Source organism: Saccostrea cucullata, unplaced genomic scaffold, assembly GCF_032062105.1.
Source record: "Saccostrea cucullata isolate Sc308-1 unplaced genomic scaffold, CSIRO_AGI_Scuc_v1 ctg2199, whole genome shotgun sequence".
NCBI lineage: Eukaryota > Metazoa > Mollusca > Bivalvia > Ostreida > Ostreidae > Saccostrea > Saccostrea cuccullata.
Window position 1 is genome coordinate 104,517 of NW_026922838.1, and position 24,097 is coordinate 128,613.

Here is a 24,097-nt window from a genome sequence, read left to right on the forward strand (position 1 = left end):
TCCTTGTCCGTGGAATTGCAGAGGTTTCGTTCTTACCAAGACCAACAACACTGTCAACGATGATTCTAGTGTCTGTTATCAACCAAATGTTGCCTTCTTCATACAAGTTCATATTGACTTCGTTTTTAGGTGCTTGTAAGGCAATTTCTTCATTTAAGAAACCCCACACCACTACGTCAATGGAACAATTCTGCAAATCAAATGAAAAAGGGGGAACATATGCTTTGCATTCAGATGTAAAAATATCCATTTTCATCATCAAAGCCGAACCCTCTCTATAAATGCTACTGCTTCTTCGATCATAATTTCGAAATCTGGCCTATTATAATGATTCAACTGACGAATTTCAGGAGTCCAAACCTCTGAATCTTTAAAATACATGGTATAATTTCGTATGGGAAGAGACATTTGAGGAAGCCCAATTTATGGCGATTCTTGGATCTATCCAAGATATTTTGAAACATCCATTAATTATAAATTTACCTTCAATGTCACTAAAGCCTATTAAATGAAAGGCACTGAAAGATACGTTGACAACAGACAACTTATCGTTACGTGGCAACTCCTTTGTGTAGTTCTGAAGAAGGTCTTTGCTAAGCTCAGATTTTGATGACGACATGGGATGCCACAATGTGATAGAACCCTAGTGTCGACGAATTTAACCTGAATTTGAAAGAACATGCCAGGAAACCTTCATTTCTTGTAGGATTGTATCATTAAATAAAAATGCTGAAAGAAACTTCAAGTTGCTATTATCAATTTTGAATTTTGTGTATATTTTTCTTATTACTTGTATGCCCTGATGTGCCCCAAATTGGTATTAATAAATCTTATCTTATCTTATCTTATCTGTACTTGATGTCCATTTCAAATGTGCCTTATTAAAATATTCTTTCTTTGTGTAAATCTGTCATTTTCTGGAAGCTTAATCAAGTATGTTTTAATTTACATGTTCTACATGTATGCCGAATTTGTATCAAAATGCTTGATCGGCGAAGAAACCCAATCTGCAATAGAAGATAGGATTATATAGCAAAACTTTTATTCGGAATTTCATTTAATTCGGAACCATTATATATAAATATTTATCCCAGTACATCCGTTTCACCTGTAATTGAACAGTAGTTTAAAGCCTGCATACTATTCATTCACATTAGCAGTATTTTCCCCGAAATGTGTTATTTGTTTAGTCTGACTACTTTTTTTCAATATGGGTCTTTTCCTCTTTCCTCCAAATATAGAAATCTTGACAGAATGTAGTTACATGTAACCCTTCCCCATATTAACTTTCTAGAAAATTCTGTCGATTAACTCTGATAGTTTTCATCTTGTTATAAGAAAAAAACTACAGTGACTTGGTTTTTTCCTGAATGGAATTAGTAAACAAGGACCAATCACATTGACTTCCCTGTTTTATTTGACAATTCATATATGTAGATAATTTAACATATAGTATTGGCCAAAGAAAGTAAGTCTTGGAGTTGTAATATTTTGTATAAATGCTTATAATTGTATGCATAAAATGCCGTATCTATAAAGAAAATTGCACAAAATTGCATATCTGGACATCAAAGAAAACTCAATTTCTATATATTTCAAGAATTATAATTATGAAAGCTTCAATTCTAGTAAGGAATACGAATTTCCTTACACATTTCGCGTTATTTTATCAATTGATTTTGTTGGCAATTGGAGATTTTTACACTTAACATGTCTTCTGTTTTGAAGTTTGGGAACAAATAGAACAGCTATGTTGCCTTGGTCTGCCAGTTTAACATAAACATATTCATCCCAAAGAAATAATGATTTCTTATCACTAGCCTTCTTTAACACACAAAAGGAACATCATTTAAAATAAGTATTACTCGTATATTAAAACAGTAATGAAATTGATGATTTAATGATTAATTTTTTTTATGTAATTACACCCCCCCCCCCCATCTCAACCACTCCCTCTCTGTATAAGATTTACTAATGATTACTTTCAATTCTTTGATCATAATTTATCATTCATATTTCTCTTTTTTCCCTTTGAACCAATTTTGTCATTTTCAAGTACGTAATAGTTTAAAGGAAATCTTGGTAGAGTATTTGCATATATATCCTGATCGTTTTTATTTGAATATCCTGCCTGTGTCTTTTGTTTTGAACACATTCCGGTGTTTCCTTTAGTGTTTCCTGTAGTTTTTGGAGAAGCGCTTGGATTAAGTGCAAGTGTAATGTAGCTATCTCTAGGAGCATACGTCTTATCAGATACACCCTCTTCCTCTACATCGCAAATAACTTCCTTGATACCATTAGATGAAGGAATCACGTGGTTTTGTCTGAGAGCTAAGGACACGTAACTGTCCTGAGAGTCTTTCGCCTGGCTAGGGATAACAGCGCCACCTTGATCGTAGATTTCTTCTTCCTCTGTGACATTGACTCTGGAGACAGCATTAAATCTGTTGAAACTCAGTATGTTGTAGTTGTTTGAGGCCCTTTTCATCTGAGAGTAGTCTTCTTGATCCTCCTCTGAATCATGTCTTGCATCATTGCTATCAACTCGATTTGTTCCTAATTCTTTTTATAAATTTAAGTTTACTTAAAAATTTTTATTGTAATCAATAAGTGTCCTCCTTGAATGTGAAAGTCTGAAATACTGTATAGCTGTGCTTTGTAATGTTAATTTTGTTCCATGTCTTACCGTGGTAGGAGAGGCAGAGATTGACCAATCAAAATCTGACCAATTAAAATCTAACAAATGAAATTCTGACCATGCGGTGCGTTACTCTGCCTTTTCTCCCATCTACATCCTTGGAGGACGGACGTTGTTTCAAAGTTTGTTATTTATTTTATCAAGATTTTGGTGAGTAAATTTATTTCATTATGTCTTCTATGAGTAAAACTTCAGTTGTCATTCTTGGACACTCAATTGTGCGTCGTTTTCATGAATTCTTGAAATATGGTGACATTAGGTATTCTGCGAGCCTTGGTCTGGGAGAGACGCATTCCGTTCTGTACAGGGGTGTGGGTGGAAGAAAGGTTCGTGATGTAATATCTAAGGATATGGAGAGCGTATTTGCTTTAGGTCCAGATGTAGTTGTTCTAATGATTGGGGAGAACGATATTAGTCCTAGTACCGACGCTACTTTGTTAGCTGCAGAAATTGAATCTGTGGTATCGGTAATGCATCGCCGCTATAAAGTTGCAAAAATAATTGTTTGTAAATTATTGCCACGATTTGGTGTTCGTTTTGGGTACAATAATATTGCAGACAAAGTAAACGCAATATTGAGAGATGCATTGCCAGCACTGGGTTACTGAGTATTTTGGGAACATGGGAATTATTTCGTTTCTCCCCGTGAAGGAGACTGCAGTCGTAAATTTGTTCACGACGGAGTTCATCTGAACAGTCAGGGGAATGTTCATTTATATAGGAGTATAAGGGGAGCTTTAATTTCAGCGAGAAAATAGATATACATCTAAGTCATAAAAGTTTGTCACCATTTTGTTACTTTTATTGTTCGTCAATTTTTCAGATAGATATTCTTTGAAATTATACAACATTTTGTTATTTTAACAGTACGATAGGCATTTAGGATGTCTAATAATGTAAAACGGATTTATCCTTTTTCTGTGAAGAAAATTCGGTTGGAAAAAGTATCAGCAAATTTGATTGTTTCGTTGTTGGTTTAATTTTTACAGTACTTTAGGCAGATACTAAGTACAAGTTTCAGGCAGTTTTTTGGTACTTGCCAAGTTTCAACCCATTTGGGTTTTTTCATTTTGGTTTCGGCTTTTACCATGCAGATGGCGATTTTTTCCATCGTTTTTCTATTTGATATCTAGGAATGTATTTTAAAGCATTCCAGATTTATCCTTTTTCTGTGAAGTAAATTCGTTGGAAGAATGTCTGCCAATTAGTTTGTTTCGGTATTAGTTGATTACTAAAATATTGTGAATTTTTACAGTACTTTAGGCAAGTCCTAAGTACAAGTTTCAGGCAGTCTTTTGTACTTGCCAAGTTTAAACCCTTTCGGGTTTTTTCATTTTAGTTTCAGCTTTTACCATGCATATGGCGATTTTTTCCATCGGTTTTTATTTGATGTCTATGAATGTATTTCAATGCATTCCAGATCGACTTATCCTTTTTCTGTGAAGGAAAATCGTTGGAAATTGTCTGCCAATTCGTTTGTTTCGGTATTCGTTGATTACTAAAATATTGTGAATTTTTACAGTACTTTAGGCAATTCAAGTCCTAAGTACAAGTTTCAGGCAGTCTTTTGTACTTGCCAAGTTTAAACCCTTTCGGGTTTTTTCATTTTAGTTTCAGCTTTTACCATGCATATGGCGATTTTTTCCATCGGTTTTTATTTGATGTCTATGAATGTATTTCAATGCATTCCAGATCGACTTATCCTTTTTCTGTGAAGGAAAATCGTTCGAAATTGTCTGCCAATTCGTTTGTTTCGGTATTAGTTGATTACTAAAATATTGTGAATTTTTACAGTACTTTAGGCAATTCAAGTCCTAAGTACAAGTTTCAGGCAGTCTTTTGTACTTGCCAAGTTTAAACCCTTTCGGGTTTTTTCATTTTAGTTTCAGCTTTTACCATGCATATGGCGATTTTTTCCATCGGTTTTTATTTGATGTCTATGAATGTATTTCAATGCATTCCAGATTGACTTATCCTTTTTCTGTGAAGGAAAATCGTTGGAAATTGTCTGCCAATTCGTTTGTTTCGGTATGAGTTGATTACTAAAATATTGTGAAATTCTACAGTACTTTAGGCAAGTCCTAAGTACAAGTTTCAGGCAGTCTTTTGTACTTGCCAAGTTTGTACCCATGCGGGTCTTTTCATTTTAGTTTCAACTTTTACCCCGGCGATTTATTTTCCATCGCTTGTTTATTTGATAAGTCTAGAAGTGCATGTTGATGCCTTCCAGATTTATCCTTTTTCTGTATAAAAAGAAAACAATTTGTTGGAAAAATATCTGCCAATTTGTTTGTTTTGGTATTAGTTGATTACTAAAATATTGTGAATTTTTACAGTACTTTAGGCAAGTCCTAGGTACAAGTTTCAGGCAGTATTTTGTACTTGACATTTAGCCGTTTTGGTTTTTTAATTCATGTTAGGCCCACTTTTACCTTGATGATTTTTATATCGATTTCACTTCAAGTTGATTTACCTAATCATGTTCGATTCAATGGTCCAGATTATGAAAGAATTAAAAAAAAAAAAAAAAATAAAAAAAAAAAAAAAAAAAATAAAAAAAAAAAAAAAAAAAAAAATCCGCATTTCATTTTTGAAGGTACAAGTTTACTGTTTGTATTTGCTATCCCCTTTATATGATATTGAGTCTTGTACAAATAGTTGTTTTTCATTATTCATTTATTAAGGTTTTATTGTTCTGCAACTGCGCTTAGATACATTACAAGCCCTTCAAGTACCTCGTTTGTAGTAGTGATGAAAACAATTAACAACAGCCGAACAGGTTGTTATCTGTGGGAAAGGCACTACAGCCTTCTTGGGAATTTGACACGGTGCGAGGGTTGTCGGCTTCAAAGGTGGTGATTTATAACTTATGTCAACTTTTCGTTTTATGTGGCTGATAGTTCTTACTGATCAGCATCGGCTTAGTGATGTTGACTAATGGCTTTTGCAGTCGCACAATGGGTGCTTTTATTGGCTTACGGCAATTCGGGAAATACAGATCTGTTCCAAAACACTTTTGGTTCTACTATTTACTCTATTTCCGGAAAATTTTTGTCAACAACTGTAGGTGATACAGGGTGTTTTATCGAAAAGCGGCAGAATCAATGAAGTAAAAAATTAATTGTAAGAAAAGGTTCATCACTTTCTAGTTTGTTGTATTAGATTTACACATTGTACTGAGCGATGAAAGTGGTTATATAATGTAATGTTAAATATCAATATGCTCAAATACGTTGTCATGTAGGCTAACTGACTCTGACGTTGGGGCCTACACTGGCTACAGTGAGGTCTTACAATTCTTGTTCATTGTCAATTAAGGCCGAAGCCTTTTACAGTTTATATTTATACATAACATAATATATTGGACACATACTTCTTCCTTAATTTTAAATTTATATAGGTATATATTTACCAGCATTATGCCAGGCAAAAGGAATAAAGCCCAACAGTCCAAAACAAGTCAGGTGAAAAGACCACGACGTGCACATAACGGAACTGGAGAGTCCACTACCAATGATGCTGTGGCTGTCGATACAAGCACTCAACCCCTTGATGTTCCTCCTGAAACCTTGGCTGCATTAACCCAAACCATAACAAAGGCAGTCACGGAGAAGGTGTTAGCAGAGATAAAACCATTACTGCAACATCAGGGGAGTATCTCTGTTCATAATATGGGGGGAGAAAGGGGAAATAATGCTTCCACTACATCAAGCAATAGCTTAACAGCAGGTCCTTCTGGGTCAGTTTGTCAAATAACAAATAAGTCAGTAGATGCAAGTATCTCAGGATTGGTATCAGGCGCTGTAATCGAACACAGTTCACAGATTGTAGGTACTGAACTTCCACCTGCAGCAAATGTCGGTAAGAAATCAGGTTTTGTAAGCTCATCAGTACCGATAGAGGCAACTGTTTCTGACAAAATAAAATCTAAAATTTGGTCAAAACAATATGTTGATATGGCTCTGTTGTTAAAAAAGGAAAAGGGGAAAAGTAAGTATTCTATCAAGGTAGAGGAACAGGATCAGACAGGTAAGGTGGTAATCCACAATATGCGATCCACAGATGACGACGAAGTTAGGGATGGTTCGTTATCCCTGCATGACTGGGTAACTCAGAGTTTCCGAAAACTATCGGTCCTACCGGCAAAACCGATAGAAAATCGAAATGTCCGATGAAATTGTGACTACAGTATCGGTCCGTGTGACCGATGATATAATCTTTTGCAATATCTTCATAAATGAAAAATTTATGCAGCAAGCTCCTATTCTTCGTAAATATCCATTATCTTATCCATTTTGCAGTTCTACTTGCAAAAGTATATAGGTCAAGAGGTGGGAAAAGTAAGTAAGGCACAATTGAGATTAAACTTTAGATTTTAAAAAGGAAACCTTGAGAGTTTTCTTTTTCAAGAATTAACTTTTTGTAATTAGTTGACTTGGGGCTAGTGACTTTAGCCACAAGCCTGTGTGACCTGGTGCCATGTTTGAATTAATTATAGGCATTTTATATTCTGGTATCACAATCAGTGTTTGTGCCACAATACATATTCAACATTTTCTTTGAATTACATCTGACATGAGAAATACACTGTAGGGATGGACTGATAGAACACTGCATCAGTCCGAATGACTGATAGAAAAATTTGCTTTTCGGAAACTCTGGTAACTGCGTGGAATAGGTATGTGACAATATATTGCATTAAAGATACACTTGCACAGCCAAAGCTTGCAAAACACATGGAATCAGTAAGGCAAATTGCAGAGGAAAAGGGGGACTGGAGAAAATATGATAAGGAGTTCAGGGAACTCATAGAACAAGGTGAGGTAGAATGGGGTGATGTCCATATGGAGATATATGTTAATGCTCGCCTCAAACAATCAGAAAAGAAGTCAAGCAAAATAACACCAGACCGTTCGTCATTTGGTGCGTATGAGGAAGTCCCTCAGGGGTCATGCTTTGCCTATCACAAAGCTGGAAGGTATTGTAGGCTTGGTTCATCATGCAAATTCCAGCACAGATGTTATAACTGTGGTGGCTTCCATCCAATCTACATATGTAAAAAACCAATTCAACGGCCATTTCGTTTCTTGGACAAATCCAGAACCCAAAAACCATTTCAAGGAAATGGCACATCAACCAACACAGGTAATGCTAAATTCTCAAAGCCAACCTATCCCACAAAAGGGTCCAACTCCAGTAAATCCCAGTAGATTAGAGTACTGGTTGGTGGGGTATGACAAGGTAGAAACAGAATTTTTAGTTAATGGTTTTTTGATATGGGTTCCACATTGGTTACACAGGGGAAAGTAGAAATACTCTTTCAAAAAATTTAAAATCGGCACTGGACTTACCAGAAGTTATTAGCAAAAAGTTAGAAAAGGAGATAAATTTGGGTAGAATTATGGGTCCTTTCAAAGAGAAACCACTGCCAATTTTAAATTGTTCCCCTTTAGGTCTAGTTAGTAAGAAAACAGAGGGTGAGTACCGTATGATCCATCATTTGTCATATCCGGAAGGTGAGTCTGTCAATGATGGCATACCCGAGGAAGAGTCATTTGTTCAATACTCTTCTGTAGAGGATGCTATTCAAAACATTAAGCAGTGTGGGAAAGGATCATATTGTTGCAAAACAGATATTTCTAATGCATTTCGAATTATCAACTTACATGCATCACAGTTTGAATACTTTGGTTTCACTTGGCAAGGTCATTGGTATTTTGACACATGTCTTCAGATGGGTTGCAGTTCTTCCTGTTGTATATTTGAAAGGTTTAGTACAGCACTTCAGTGGATTGCACAAGAAAAATTAGGAATTAAATTTATGACTCATGTATTAGATGATTTTCTAATTGTTGACAAATCTGCGACAGAGTGCCACAAAAAACTTGTGGCATTTTTAACAGTTTGCGCCGACATAGGTGTACCTATAAAAAGTATAATGTATTTGGTTAGAGAGTTAGTGCTAATTTGTTTGCAGTCTAACATTTTGTTTAAAGCTAGGCATCTGGGTACCAAGGAAAATATTCTATGTGACTGCTTGTCTCGTTTGAAGGTGCAGCAGTTCCATCAACTTGCTCCTTGGATGGACAAAGAACCAACGGTGATTCCCAATCTGCCAACATTACCTCCTTAGAACCAGTCTTGAGGAACCTGTTGACTTCAACATTGGCACCAGCTTCCACTCAAGCATATAAACGGGCATGGTCTATTTATAGAAATTTTGCAAACAAATTTGATATGAGTAATGATCTTCCGTTGTCTCAGGAAACTTTGGCTTTGTTTATCTCTTATTTATTTGCTGAAGGTTATGCAGCCTCCTCTATCGTGTCATTTATTTCATCAATAGCATATATACATAAAATTAATAATTTGCCTGACAATACATCATGCTTTCTCATTCAGAAACTATTAAGTTCCTGTCGCAAATCAAGACCTTCAATGGATATTCGTTTACCCATAACCATAGTAGTTCTGCCTAAAATTTGTGATGCTTTAGAACATACAATATCGAACATATATAAAAGGGCATTATTTCAAACAATGTTTTTATTGGCTTTTCATGGCTTCCTCAGAATAGGAGAGATAACATCAGTTGGCACTGCTAATAAGGTTTTACAAGTTTCACAGATTACTTTTCAAAAAAGTAAAGTTTTGATTCACTTTCAAAATTATAAACATTCTGATGGTAAAGTTTTTACTCTTACAATTAATTCTTGCAACTCTTTAAAATATTGTCCAGTGGGGGCATTAGAACACTACATTAAGATGAGAGGGAGGACCGATGGGCCCCTTTTTTGCTACCCCCAAAACACTGCAGTCACAAGGCAAGAATTTTCAAACATATTAAAGCAAAGCCTCATGTTTTGTAATTTGGATGTCAATAGATTCAAAGAACATTCCTTTCGAATCGGAATGGCCTCTTACTGTGCATCACGAGGGATGAGCGATAGTCAGATTAGATTCCTGGGTAGATGGAAATCGGATGCATTTAAATATTACATAGGACATGTGACACCATGTTGATATATGCTTGAGTTGAAGTGGATCCTCGGAGCAGATTTGTTTTGTTATTTGTGTAGGATCTCGACTTTGAAGTGATTTTCAAGAGTATTAACGTATGGGGGCATATGTTTATCCCTCATCCAGAACAATAGTGCCTAAGTCATTTGTTAATACTTAGGCTGGTAGGTGACAAGATCGCGTGCATATAAACATTTAAAATGGTGCGGAAGCTTACAGTGTGAAATATTTTCCAATATGGGGGCATATGTCTATCCCTCATCTAAAACATTGCTCGAGACAGTCCTTAAATGAATACCACATACATGTGAACTTAGTAAAAAACAGCGAATAAGATGATGATTTGCGACTATAAGGGCTATATGTTTATCCCTTATCGGACATTCTACATAGTGATTCGTTAATACTTGGGACCCACAGACATAATACACTAGGAATAGTAAACTCATTTGGTTGTGATGGGGGCATATGTTTATCCCTCATAAGACACTTGTGAATTCAAATTGTTGTTTTATTGCATTACGGGACATATGTTTATTCCCATGTTTGTAAATTTTACTCACTTTTGGTATGATTTATGTTTGAGGTGTGTTGCCATTTATTTTTCCTTTATGGGTCTGAACTTTCCCTAATTCGGTCAAGTCAGTGGCGTTTTCAGACCCATTTTCATGATTTTTCTGTTAAATCTAAGTGGTAATTACTGTAAATTTGGATTATCTCCCTTTACAAAATTGGTTTTATTTCTCATCTTGATATCTTGTGTCTGCTAAAAATTATATGTCATTATTAATAATACTTTTGAGAATTTCAAACAAATTATTAAACGTCACAAAGGTGGCAACACACGACAAACTGTTTTACAGACTTTTTACTCATTGAAGGAGGATAAGATAAGGTGTTCTAGCTTTGAAAGGATTATGGAAAGAAATTAACCAGTTGATGGGTAACCGGGGTATCAAAATACTTATTGCATTAAAATAAATAAATTTAAGTTTACTTAAAAATTTTTATTGTAATCAATAAGTGTCCTCCTTGAATGTGAAAGTCTGAAATACTGTATAGCTGTGCTTTGTAATGTTAATTTTGTTCCATGTCTTACCGTGGTAGGAGAGGCAGAGATTGACCAATCAAAATCTGACCAATTAAAATCTAACAAATGAAATTCTGACCATGCGGTGCGTTACTCTGCCTTTTCTCCCATCTACATCCTTGGAGGACGGACGTTGTTTCAAAGTTTGTTATTTACCTCCTGCCGCCCCGCCCCGCCTCCGCCATTTCTTTGTTGTTTAAATTTATGTTTTAGCGTTTTCAGACCCATTTTCATGATTTTTCTGTTAAATCTAAGTGGTAATTACTGTAAATTTGGATTATCTCCCTTTACAAAATTGGTTTTATTTCTCATCTTGATATCTTGTGTCTGCTAAAAATTATATGTCATTATTAATAATACTTTTGAGAATTTCAAACAAATTATTAAACGTCACAAAGGTGGCAACACACGACAAACTGTTTTACAGACTTTTTACTCATTGAAGGAGGATAAGATAAGGTGTTCTAGCTTTGAAAGGATTATGGAAAGAAATTAACCAGTTGATGGGTAACCGGGGTATCAAAATACTTATTGCATTAAAATAAAAAATATTATATCTAATCAAACATTTTTTTGAGGATATAACATTTAAATCATGTTATTTTAGATATTTTTTTTTATTGTTAATACATAATCATAGGCGGAAATGTTTCGAATGTAAAGTCTAAACAATATTAATCCATCTAAAGCACTTTTAAAAGATTGTATCTTTTAGATAAAAAATCATGAGTGGCATAACAAAACTGAATTTGGAGAAAATTTATTTTCAATTCTCAAGAAAACATAAATTTTTGTTTATATTCATTTATAAAAAGAGGCCCACGGGCCTTATAGATCACCTGAGTATCATGCAACAACTTTCGAACAATTGAATTTGGTTCGTGTTTTTAAACCAGAGGGCCTGAAATTCACAATTTTGAAAGAGGCACCATTGTTTATCATAATTATACACTTTGTATGCTTACTATAGTTACTTATATAATAACGAGGCTAGATCAGATTAATAAAGAGAAAATGCACTTCCACTTTTAAACCAGTTATGCACCCCAACCCAAAGGAACCACTGACCCTTGGGCCACTTATTTCAATATTTTCGAAATTTTATCGTAAATTTTATTTTATCATAAATGGTAAATTAATACTAAAGAGCAGATTTCAAAGCATTGATATATTTTCAAATATGTACACCCCCCCCCCCCCCCGAATACCCCCTGACCCAGGAGTATGAAATTAACCATTTTGCTAGATGTACATTCTTTCCATCAAAATTATATACATTTGCATAATTGGCATAATATTCTGGAGCAGAGGAAAAGATTTTCAAAGAATTAATTTGTTTTCACATTATAATCAAAAGATCCCCCCTCCGTGCAAATGGCAAATGGCAAAACCCCTGACACAGGGGGCATGAAATTCACAAATTTAGTTGAGGCACTCTTGCTCATTATACATGTAGCTATGTTCTTAGTTAGTTTATTTAATATCCAGGAGCAGAGAAGAAGATTTGCAAACAATTAATGTATTTTCACTATATAATCAATAGAGTCCCGCCCTAACCCCAGAACCCCTGACCCTGAGGTAATAAAATTCACAATTTTTTGAAGAGGCAATCTTGCTAATCATAACTATATACTAAGTTAGTTTATTTAATACACAGGAGCAGAGAAGAAGATTTTCAAACAAATAATGCACTTTAACTATATGATCTATAGCCCCACCCTAACCCCAGAACCCCTGTCCCTGGGGCCATGAATTTCACGATTTTGGTAGAGGACTTAATGCTGATAATCATCATGCCAACAGTTTGACTGCTAGTTGTCCAGGAGTAAAAAAGAATTTTTTTTAAAGATTTGCAAATGGGGGGGGGAGGGGGGCAGGGGCCATGAATTTCACAATTTTTGTTCTCCTGCACCCATGCATGTTGCAGGCTTGGGGTAATGCTAATTGTAATGGTAATGCATTGCAATGCATTACATGATCTCAAAGTAATGCTACTAATGTGTAATGCCCAAAATTTTGCATTACATATAATGGTAATGGTAATGCATTACTTCATAAAATCAAGTGTAATGCTTGCATTACATAGCATTACAAAGCATTATTTTGTATGTACCTATTTTAAGAAATTAAAATGGACATGGATGATCGAAATTAGTGTTCAGATTATTATTATTTTTTTTTTTTTTTATTTTTTTTGCAAATGATAAAATTGAATAAAAAGTTAACCTATTTAAATAAAATTTCACTACCTATTTAAATACTCTTTTAATTCTGTTAAAAGAACACTTACCTTAAATTTAAGTTTTCAAACTTATTTCAGATAAGAATTGCTTTCAAATAATTATATAAATAGTTTTAAAAGATCTTTTTTCTTTTAATTCACATATGAGGTACACTAATTAATGTACAGTGTAAACTGATAATTGCCACCTTTTGAATAGCTAGAGTGCCATCAAAACACACTACGCCTCTGGCTTATGTAACATTGTTTGGACGAATGCTCCAAATCACCAGTCCCTTTCCCCTGACTGTGTTTATTAACCATTATTTAAGCTGGTCTAGCTTGTACTGACCATGAAAAATCCATTGTACCAAAGAAAATAGAAGACATGCAGGCATTATATGATTAGCAGATCAAAATATACATCCTGTCTACTTTTTCAAAAAGTTTGTCATTGCATTTATTTTTTTCATAATTAATAAAGGCACTAATCAAAATAGCTATAAGCTTTATTATTAGATATTTTAGGCAGCTAGGGTTTAAAGTGCCCCAAAAGTTAAATTGCTTCATGACATCAATAGTTAAAAGTTAAAAGTGGATATTGTACATATGTTATATAACTGACAATTTAAAAGTTTGAACTTTCTGTGAAAGTAAGTTATCAACAATGTAATTTATGCAAAAACTTTATATATTTATTTTTAAAAGTTTGAACTTTCTGTGAAAGTAAGTTATCAACAATGTAATTTATGCAAAAACTTAATTGAAATCAAATTTGAATTTTTATTTATCATGTTTAGTTTTGAAGGGGGTGGATACATTCTTATGAAAAAGAAAACCCACAAAGTTTTGTATAAATCTCTATGTTTAAAAACACCCAAAAGTAATGGTAATGGTAATGCATTACTTTACTGAAGTAATGGTAATGTAATGCATTACTTTAAGAAAATAGTGTAAAGGCAATGGTAATTTAATGCCCAAGTTGTTGAAGTAATGGTAATGTAATGCATTACTTTATAATGTAATTCGCCCCAAGCCTGGCATGTTGTATACCAAATTTGGTTGAAATTGAAAGCTGAAAATGTTCAAAAGTTTACGAACGACGTACAATGACGGACGAAAACAGATAACAATAGGTCACCTGAGTGACTCAGGTGACCTAAAAACCAACACCTATTTGCTTAGTTTTATTCCTAAGCGAACATTTACTTACTTGTCAAATACTGGCGTAGAAACTTCAATCTGTAATGTCAGATATATCAAGATTCAGAAGGAGACAATCTTTATTTTATTAAAGCACATAAATTCACTTAAAAATAATAACTTATTTTATCTGACGTAAAATACATTTTTCTTTTTTAAAAAAAAGATGCATACATGTATATAACCAATACAGTAAGTTAAAATGATGACATTCATCAATTAACCTTATTTAATTTTGCCTTTATTAACAGATCACATCATACAGTTTCTGTCCGCCTTAAGAAATGTGTATTTGCTAAGATCATGCTTGCACATTTATAAGTGACTTTGAAACTTACCTTTCATTGTAAAGAAAGACAATAATGACAAGGATAAACCCAACACCAAGAAATACTGCAATAGCAACAGCGCTAACCGTACTTATAATGTATGACTGCTCATCTCTGTCGAAACTCTCTGTACCTGGGAACAAAACATTTATAAAATCATACGAAGTATTGAACGAACTGAATTCCGTTTTTAACACTTGCAAAAGAAATGAGAACTCTATTAAAAAATATAAATATTTCTGTTGGTGAACCTTAGTTTATATTGTAAATATCTCAAGTTCACAACACGTTGAAAGCTCTCTTATTTGAACGTGTACAGAAATAAATTTCTGCTACATACCACTTGGCTTTGGTATTTTGAAGAGCACAGAAATGTGAAAAACTAGCAAAAATAGCATTTATTTTCAAGCCTTTTATGTATATTAATGGATTAAAATATCCCGCGTTTCTAACTAGCGGTATCAATGATGTCCCTGGCACACACCCAACAAAGGAGACAGTGATTCCTTCTGTAATGTTCTTACAAAGTACAAATAATTATCAATTGGGTCCGCTTAGGTTTCCTTCCTAAGAATCACGTTTATAATATCAAATCAAAGCAAACATCAATAGCAATGGCGATCAACTGACTTGAATTCATTGTATATACTTTTTCCTTGGTCCTGTCTATATAATGATTGTCAAACTAAATAAAAACGAAATATAACAAGATAGTCACTAATAACATATCATCGTCATGAAATAAAAAAAATCTGACAATTATTCTTTATATTTACATGCTCTTGATTCCGATAATCCAAGCGCTCTAAGGCCCGATTCTGTCTCTATTTGGCCCGCTCCGCACGTGATTTTTTTTAGCCGCGCCTATTGATGAACCATTACATTTATGTAGAAATAAAGTACATTAATTAGTTGTAATTTTATCTTGAACAAAGACATTGGAAATGTAAATATTACGACTTAAATACACAAGGTATCCTCTGTCCATTCCGATAGATTTCCGCCCACAGTCTTTAGAAAATCCTCCATGGCACCTGATCCCACCTCTGATGTTTCAGAGGTCCGTGTTTGCTCTGCTCCTGTTTTGTATTGTTTGAATTGACTTTTGAGCTTGAATACTGTTCGTTATCTCCATATAATTTAATTTCACTTGTATCAAGTAATTTCATTGGCTGAATCATTCGGAGGAACTTAATATTTTGTATAACATAACTTGCCTACGTCACAATGAGTTACGTTAAAAACGTATCACTCCGCTTGACGTTACTTTTAAAGTATATGCTATATTTGAAGCTTTTTTCCGGAGAAAATTGTCTCATTGTCTACACTGAAATTAAATTATAAGGAATTAAACTTATTTCAACTTATGTTATACGATATAACATAACTTGAGGTAGCTTTTTTATAAACCGCTTCGCGGTTTATAAAGCGTAAATTGCCCCAAGTTATGTTATATCGTATAACATAAGTTGAAATAAGCTTCATTCCTTAAATGTTTCACATAAAGACAACTGCATGAAATTGCCATGTATATATAAGGGACTTGAACATTTGGCAAAATTTACATTCAGGTTAAATTATCAAGAAATCAACTCACCTTACTTTGGAAGAGTTATTGCAAGAAAAACAAATAGAACTGTTTATTTTTATTTCCAGTTTTATTACTCTTGTTACCAAACATATTCATACCAATGAAAAACACAAACATGTACCGTTTGTTTCAAAAGATCTAAAGGGTGTTAAGAAAGTTCGTTCTAAATTTTTCTTTTATTTTCGAAAAAAAAAAATATGATGGAACGAACTTTCTTAACACCCCTTAAATAAAGCAGTTAAATGTTAAGGGGGACCTATGTCCGAAAAGTCTTTGTGTGAAATTTTCAAAACTTTGACATTTCTTTCCTGACCACTTGCTCTTAATTTTTAGGTATTAAAAACAATACCTTTATATGCTTATCTTTACACAGGAGCACGTGCAAAAACAGTGTAAAATGCTAAAAATAGATTATTTTCAGACATTATTGTTTTACTCCAAATATGCGCTAAAAAGAACCAAAAATGTCAAATCACATTCGAAATCAACATGTATTTGATTTATATGACTTGTATCTTTAAAATGAAGGCAAATTCATTGTAATTCATCTCCCATGAAAAATTATAAAGGAGCACAATGTAAGTATCACCCCGTTTTTCTTGTCGTATTTTTTACAATTCCGACATGCATAACAAATAATATCTTAAGAAGTCTTTGTGTGAAAATGTTGTAATTTTTAATTTTTGAAAGAAATGACCCCTTTCCTTATTTTAACAAAGAAAAAAGTATACCTTTATGATAAAATAAACGAGAAATATGACGTTTTCTTTTATTTTCGTACTCTTTTGTCATAAATATTGACCTTTCTGCACTAAAAAAGGTAAGTTAGCACTGACAAACATCTGTATATAAAACTATTTTGTAAAAAAAAAAACGAGTATTTTGTTTTGATTAGAAATAATTTGAATAGATAAATTCTTTTCTTCTTCATTCTAATCATTCTGCCCCCCCTTTCCCCGTCAACAACCAACACCTAATAGAACCTATGAATGACTTTATACAATAAAATCGACATACACTATAAATCAACAAGTAAATATAGGTACAAGTACATTTCTTAATTTTTTCTTAGTTTTATCCAGAAAATAAAAGTAATGGTAATCATAAAATTAAACATATTTTCCTGATTAAAGCCGCTGTCTTTGCTGAATTTTAACTTATAATTTTTGAATTTTTATATCAGCATATATATCATTGAGGTATTTCTTCACAACTGAAATTGCAATGAATTATCAACTAAAGGAAGAGAATTCTAATATTAACAAACTCCATAAATCAAATAAACTGTTATTAAATGATGAAATAATTTTCTTTTTGTAAATTGTGTACGTTATTGATTTATAGCAGTGTTATGGCTATAATCACAGTTGCAATAGTCAACAGGAAAAAAAACACAAACGTCGCTATTGTGACGTCACATAACGCTGCTTTGACGTAGATCGATATAGGTCCCCCCTTAACACAATGTTATGTCTAAAGGATCAAATGAATCAATGCCCTAAGCATTGAATACGGAACTGAGTTCTTCTGAACTACTTTATTAAGCTCTAAAATTACATTTTGGATTTTTTTTATGTAAATGGCTATTACAGTAGAGTTGATCAAAATTACTTGACAGCGAAAAAGAACTTGTGAAGTCAGTAAGACTTCGTAACTGTTAGTTATAAAATCGACCATGCATTTTGCAGGTACCGTAATTTTAAAGAAAATTCATTATCTTGGCAAACTTCTCACACAAATCTACATTGTACGTTGGATGATATGCTGCTGTCTATATACTCGGTAGCATGCGATTTTATACGATTGACCGCCGTCTGTGAAAGTGAAACTAAAGCTGCAAAGATATGATTCTATCACTTTCGCCGTCTCTCACTTTTTTTCCCTTTTCTCCCTTTGGCTTTCTCTTTTTGATGACTCTCCCTCTTCGCATTTTTAACCAAAAAAATCGGGACTTATACACATAAGTAAATTTAAATTCCAAGTTGCAAATTCTATAAGAAATGACAATGATAATGATGCTTGAAAAAAAGCTTCCATTATATTTTTTAAGTAGTGTTGGCAACGAGCACCCGGTTAACCGGTTAACCGTCGAACGATGCGAGTATCGGTTAGTAAAACTGCTATTCGGTTACTCGGATAAAAATACATTTTTCATAGTAAATACGTATAAAATGATTTTTATGCTATTTGTAATTGTATATTGACACATTTCCCTAAATTAATTACCGTTAGGCTTTCTCTACTGGTGCAAAATTGGGATCGATTTGTTTTGATAAGTTTTAACAGCGTATATAATTAAGGGTTTTGATTACCAGGAGGGATACATGCTTTGAAGACCTGATTTATAATTACCTAATTTAGACCAATGATAGTCAGAGGAACATACTTTTACAAAATGCCGCCGCAAACATCTAAAGCGTGGATATATTTTAAAAGAAAGACTGAATCTGTCAAATGCAAATTATGTGAACTGAATCGGAGTTGTCATATACGGGTGGAAATATAAATATGCTAAATCACCTTAGATTGAAACAAAATTCGGAATCCAGTGACTTATGTTGATTCTCCTCGATCACGACACGTATCTTCTTCATGTGTTGATTTTTTTTCTTAAATGAAAACAAACAGATCGTTTCAGGTGACATTTAAAATCAATATTCTTCGAAAATGTTGTGTGTTTTTTAGAGTTTGTATTTGTAAATAAATTAAAATTTATATATGTTGCATTTGTGGTTTATTTTTACCAATAAGTAAAAGGATGAGATTAATAATAAGTACGGAAACTATGGCAAAAAATCATCCGAGTAACCGGGTACTCGATCGGAAGATTAAGCGAGTAACCGGTTACTAAAAATCGTCCGATTTGCCAACACTATTTTTAAGTAATGATGCTTCATTTTAACAGAAATAAAGAACCGTATATAAATAAAATATATATCAATAAATATATATTTGCGTTCAAGAAAAGTAGAAAGTTCATGTTATGATTTCCATGCATGACCTTTTGTCAGCTATCTTTAAAACATTAACTCTTATCCTACTATTTTCGGAAATTCTTACCGTTTGTTGATCTAGAAGTGGAATTGTATCTACATCCTGTCTTCCTGTCACAGAACTGGTCAGTGGTACAGTGACATTTTTCTAAACAGCCAAATCCATAGGAACCGTAAGGGCAGTGTCCTCCTGTACAGTTATCACCATATGTACCTATTTCAGTATGATACTGTTTAAGTGTTGTACATACATATTAGGTATAAAGGGTTTTCTATACTGATAATTTTAAAATGAAGTGCATTAGGCCTAATTCTCAATATTTGGACAAACATTTACACGTTTGTCCCAGGGCCGGGCCATGTCCATGTTGTCTGTTTCAAAGAAGTTTCCAATTTGAAGGAATAATACATCCCAATTTCTGATTGTAGTCTTGATAAAGGAATAGACTTAACTTTAATATGTTTAATCTATTTAAATGTTTAATCGATATACATATTTTATATTAATGTTTGAATGCGATGTGTGATTTTGATAATTGAAAGCCACTGCACTGGCTACCTTCTTGCACCTATTTCAGATTCTATGAGGAGTTTACAGTTCAGTTTATAGATGGGAAACACCAAGATGAAAAGATTGTCGTGAATAAATATGATGCTGAGAGGATAAGGGCAGGAGGTTTCAAAATTTATATTGCTCCTATTTTACAGAGCCTGTAGATCTATGTATTTGTGTTGAACTTGTATAGTCTTATTTTTTACTGGTCACATCTGACATCTGACACATCGGCTGTTTTTCCTTGGGGTGTCAATTTCAATTATTACCTAACCTTCTATATAAGCACCATTTATTTAATATTTTTTAGTTCACTTTGCTTCCATTATGTTTTTATGTAATCATGATATTAACTGATGTTTCAGATCAGGAATTCATTGATAAAATTAGGGACTCGCTTATAGAGGCCAAAGTCATCGAAGAGACTGAGATACCGGGTAATATTTATTTGTGTGAATTTTTAAATATTATAAACAGATTAAAATTCAAATAAAAATTTCATTGTTTAATGCTAAGCTATGTGAAATTCACATTAGATGATTACTTAAATTCACTTCATCTCTTTATAGTTTTCAGTCCTTTCATGTGTTAAGTCATTATCTGCATATGATTTATTATTGTTATGAGAAAGTATATATCAGGATGGGTATACATGTATTTACTTGTAGTGCATTATAAGTTCGAGGTTTATTGTTTGTTCCATTTTACATTTAAGGTATCCTCTTATTTAAAACTATTTATACAGGGTTAATTTTCGTCCTGTGTTATTTTTGCCCTTTCACGCTCGCAAACTTTTGCTCCATTTATGATTTGCCCAGTCATAGATAGTTATGTTTAAGAAAATGGACAAAATAAAACCGGGGGGTGGGTGGGGGGGATTTTTCATACATTACTTTTTAGTTTTTTTATCCTTAGTATAGAATTTAAAACAGTCCTTTTACTCATGTATTTTTTATCTAAAATTGTCACATATATATTTTGATTCATACCAATAAAGATAATAATTGATTCTTTTTGATATAAAGTGAGCTCTGAAAAAAGATGTAGATTAAATAATAATAATATGCTTGATTTTGTTAAAACATAGATGAGACACCCTCTGGAGAAAAGGAAAGCACAGGCAAGTATCTCTTTACTACGGCACATGAAACATCAAAGGTAACTTATTAAGTATGGAAAACTTAGAATATTAAATTCTTTTTAATCTAGTTAAAAGCAGCAGCAGTTTTCCAGAAAAAGCAGACATAGCGGAGGAAAAATCAAGTAAGTGTCTTTAACCAAAATCATAAACTCTTATTTATTTTGTTTTGAGTGTTTTATATGTTTTCAGAAGTTCAGTTGCAGTGGAGCCAAGCGGAGATCTTGGCTCTTCTCTCAGAGGTACAAGTGAGAAAGGAGGATTTTGACAATCCAATTGTGAGGAAGTATGAGATCTGGGGGAAGGTTGGGGAGGAGATGAGCGCTGCTGGATATAACAAATCGCCCACTGCATGCCAAAAGAAGTGGAACAACTTGAAAATTCGGTATACTCAGTATTATAATTAGTTAAGATATAGGTTGTTGAAAGTCTAGGTGCAATTTCATGTACACTGGGCATGTATATGCATTATATTGAGGCATTCATTATAAACATTTAATGATTATGGCCATAATTCATTTTACATTTACATGTATTAAGTCAATAACTATAAACATAATATCATTTTTGAAATATGTTATAACTACATGTATTTTGATGGTTACACATGCTATCTAACTGATAAATACTGAAGTTTAAATAACATTTTGTCACTATGAAGAACATAACACTTCTATTGGATTTCTTAGATTTAGGTTCACTGTTTTGAGGATCCTGCCTAAATGATAGTTATTTATTTAAATATTGTATTAATTTCTTTATACTGTATCTAAGTTTTTTTCAGAGTCATTTGATTGCTTAGATGATATTTTTAAAAAAGTCTTCCCAGGAAGGAAGAGATTTTTTTTTTATTTTAATTTATGTTGAATGGGAAAATATCCCATGCAGATCCACATTTTCATTCTACATATAATACTAATATAGCTTAAAAATCCAAGTAGGTAGTGTAAGGATAGTCAGTGACATGGGTTCGATTCCCATCACTACCCAAATGATTGTAATCCTGGTGGTGGTTTCTCTTTTTTTTTTCCTTTTCTTATGATTTTCTGGTGGCGGAACATTGATTTTAAAGTTACTTCATGTATTGGCATTTAAATGAAAATGAACAAAAGAAAGTAATGTCTAATATAAATCAAGATTTTTTTTGCTAAAGTTGTGCATATAGAGATAATTTAAAAATGTAACATAATTTTAAGGTTTCAATTAAAGCATGTAAAAGCTAGAACAATTAAATACAGTTATGCAAATTTAACACAATTGTTAATATGTATATACATGTATACTAAGCTTTATATCCAGTTTTAAAAGAAATTTTTGAAATGCTGTAAAGTTACTTTTACTCCTTATTTGTTATCATAAAAGCTATTGTGTTTTAGCTACAGGTCTATCAAGGACAACATGGGGAAATCTGGGGCGGGCAGGACAACCTGGGTTTACTTCGACAAAATGAATGAAATTCTCCACCAGGACAGATCTACCGAACCTGCAGCTACCAGCAGTTCATGTGAAAACTTTGTTTTATCATTTTGTCAAGGATTTAATTGTTTTTCCTACTGTTTTACAGAGTACTTTAGACATTATAATATTTGATCATGTGACCAACTCCATGTCATATCCTATCCCAATGAAACTCTAAAAAGTTATATTAGTTAAATTACACATGTAGTAGAGAACATGCCACTTATTGTTTACTCTATTCAGATAATAATGGTCAATCAGCTACTCCTAAGAGAAAGGAGGACAAATCACAAACAGAAACCTGCACCAAGAAACAGAAGAAGACAAACAAGCAGATGCCGGGTTGGTTTGAAGATTATCTGAAGGAACAGAAGGAGGACCGGGATAAGGAGCGGGAGGAAATGAGGAAATTTCGAGAGGACATTGTGAAAAACATGGGAGAAAAAAATTCAATTCTAAGAAATCTTACAGAAATCTTATCAAAATCTCTGAAATAATTAGATGATGATTTAAATCATTTCAACTTTAGAGCTATGTAAACTTTGACTCTTAATCAATTAACATAGATCTACTAGTAATGCACTTTGAAATGAAACATTCCTAATTGTTTACTTGTCTGTCTGATAAAAATTGATCTTGCTCTCTAATGTTGATGATTTTACAGTGAAGACAGGATGTGTTTAAGAAACGCTGATGCCCATGTAGGGCAGCTTATGGCAAGCTTATGGCAAGGGTCAGATTTACTCCAAGCTCATGGTCAAAAGGGAAAATTTTTGGTATCAAAAGGAAGGTCTTGACAAAAGTTATATGTATGTGAAATACATAAAATCCATAGCCCTACCCACTCAAAAGTTAAAGACAAGGTTAAACTTTCTGCAGACAAACAGACAGACAGTCCGACAGACAGGGATAAAAACTATATGCCCCCAAGTCTTTGATTACTTGGGCATAATTTTTTTTTAGTTTTATTAAATTTTGTTTATCAGTTAAACAATTACATGGGCAGGTGTGGTGGCTTTTACAGCAGGTTAACTGTGACCTCTAATTTAGTATCTTGAACCCTCAGATATCACTTCCTTGTTTTCTTGGTCCCATTGAGAAAATGAAATTTCGATGAATGTAAATCTAAATCACACATATGAGTTATACCTTGTAATATCTCAAACACGCAATCGAGTAGCCCTTTTAAATTTAATTTCTCTGGTTTATTAAACTATGTAAACATCAAAACACTGATATGCTAGCTACCTCTTCTGCCAATTTAGAACTTAGCTCATTTCATTCAGAAAGAAAATAATCATTTCCTAGAGAAATATCTTGCAAACAGCTGATTTACTCAAAACTAAATTTACTGTCATATTATTCACTGGTAAGTTCTAACCTTTTTCAGTTCTAACCTTTTTCATTCATTCAGGTACAACAAATGTTTGTCTTTTTTATATTTCTGAAATAAGTTGAGCTCTTTATCTTTGCAATGTACATGTACTGGAGATTTCTTTTTCCAACAAATTACTCTTTCTATTTATTAGGATTTATAACCAAGCTGCAATTGCTGTTCATTTCTGGGCTGCTAAACTGAATTTACTGTACAATGCATTATAATTCACTGGTAAGTTTAAATCTTTTCATTCATTCATGTACAACAAATGTTTGCCTTTTTGATATTTCTTTAATAAGTTGAGCTTTTTGTCTTTGCAGAGTAAAAGAAATTTCATTTAAAACTTTTCCAATAAAAGGGATGGGTGAACACGAAGATCATAGAGCCTTTTGCGTGACAAAATGAAGGTAAAAAATCAAATCTCA

General features: G+C 33.2%; 2 protein-coding genes across 2 annotated transcripts; one reads left to right on the forward strand and one right to left on the reverse strand.

The window, feature by feature from the left end:
* Positions 1 to 870: 870 nt before the first annotated feature.
* Positions 871 to 14,777, reverse strand: LOC134262576 (uncharacterized). The gene is made up of 3 exons (XM_062744967.1): positions 14,571 to 14,777; positions 14,243 to 14,271; positions 871 to 2,562 (listed from the first exon to the last, which is right to left on the reverse strand). Exon 3 carries the CDS (start codon positions 2,486 to 2,488, stop codon positions 1,997 to 1,999), a length of 492 nt encoding a protein of 163 aa, XP_062600951.1. The 5' UTR covers positions 2,489 to 2,562; positions 14,243 to 14,271; positions 14,571 to 14,777; the 3' UTR covers positions 871 to 1,996.
* A 6,134-nt stretch (positions 14,778 to 20,911) lies between these two features.
* LOC134262565 (uncharacterized) lies at positions 20,912 to 22,934 on the forward strand. Its single transcript, XM_062744957.1, has 4 exons — positions 20,912 to 20,961; positions 21,029 to 21,221; positions 22,213 to 22,340; positions 22,538 to 22,934. Exons 2-4 carry the CDS (start codon positions 21,154 to 21,156, stop codon positions 22,789 to 22,791), a joined length of 450 nt encoding a protein of 149 aa, XP_062600941.1. The 5' UTR covers positions 20,912 to 20,961; positions 21,029 to 21,153; the 3' UTR covers positions 22,792 to 22,934.
* The last annotated feature ends 1,163 nt before the right edge of the window (positions 22,935 to 24,097 follow it).

Coding starts and splice junctions, on each gene's coding strand:
- LOC134262576 (XM_062744967.1), bottom strand. CDS start 2,488: ATGAAAAGGGCCTCAAACAACTACAACATACTGAGTTTCAACAGATTT.
- LOC134262565 (XM_062744957.1), top strand. CDS start 21,154: ATGAGCGCTGCTGGATATAACAAATCGCCCACTGCATGCCAAAAGAAG. Junction 21,222..22,212: donor TGGAACAACTTGAAAATTCG/GTATACTCAGTA, acceptor ATTGTGTTTTAG/CTACAGGTCTATCAAGGACA. Junction 22,341..22,537: donor TGCAGCTACCAGCAGTTCAT/GTGAAAACTTTG, acceptor TACTCTATTCAG/ATAATAATGGTCAATCAGCT.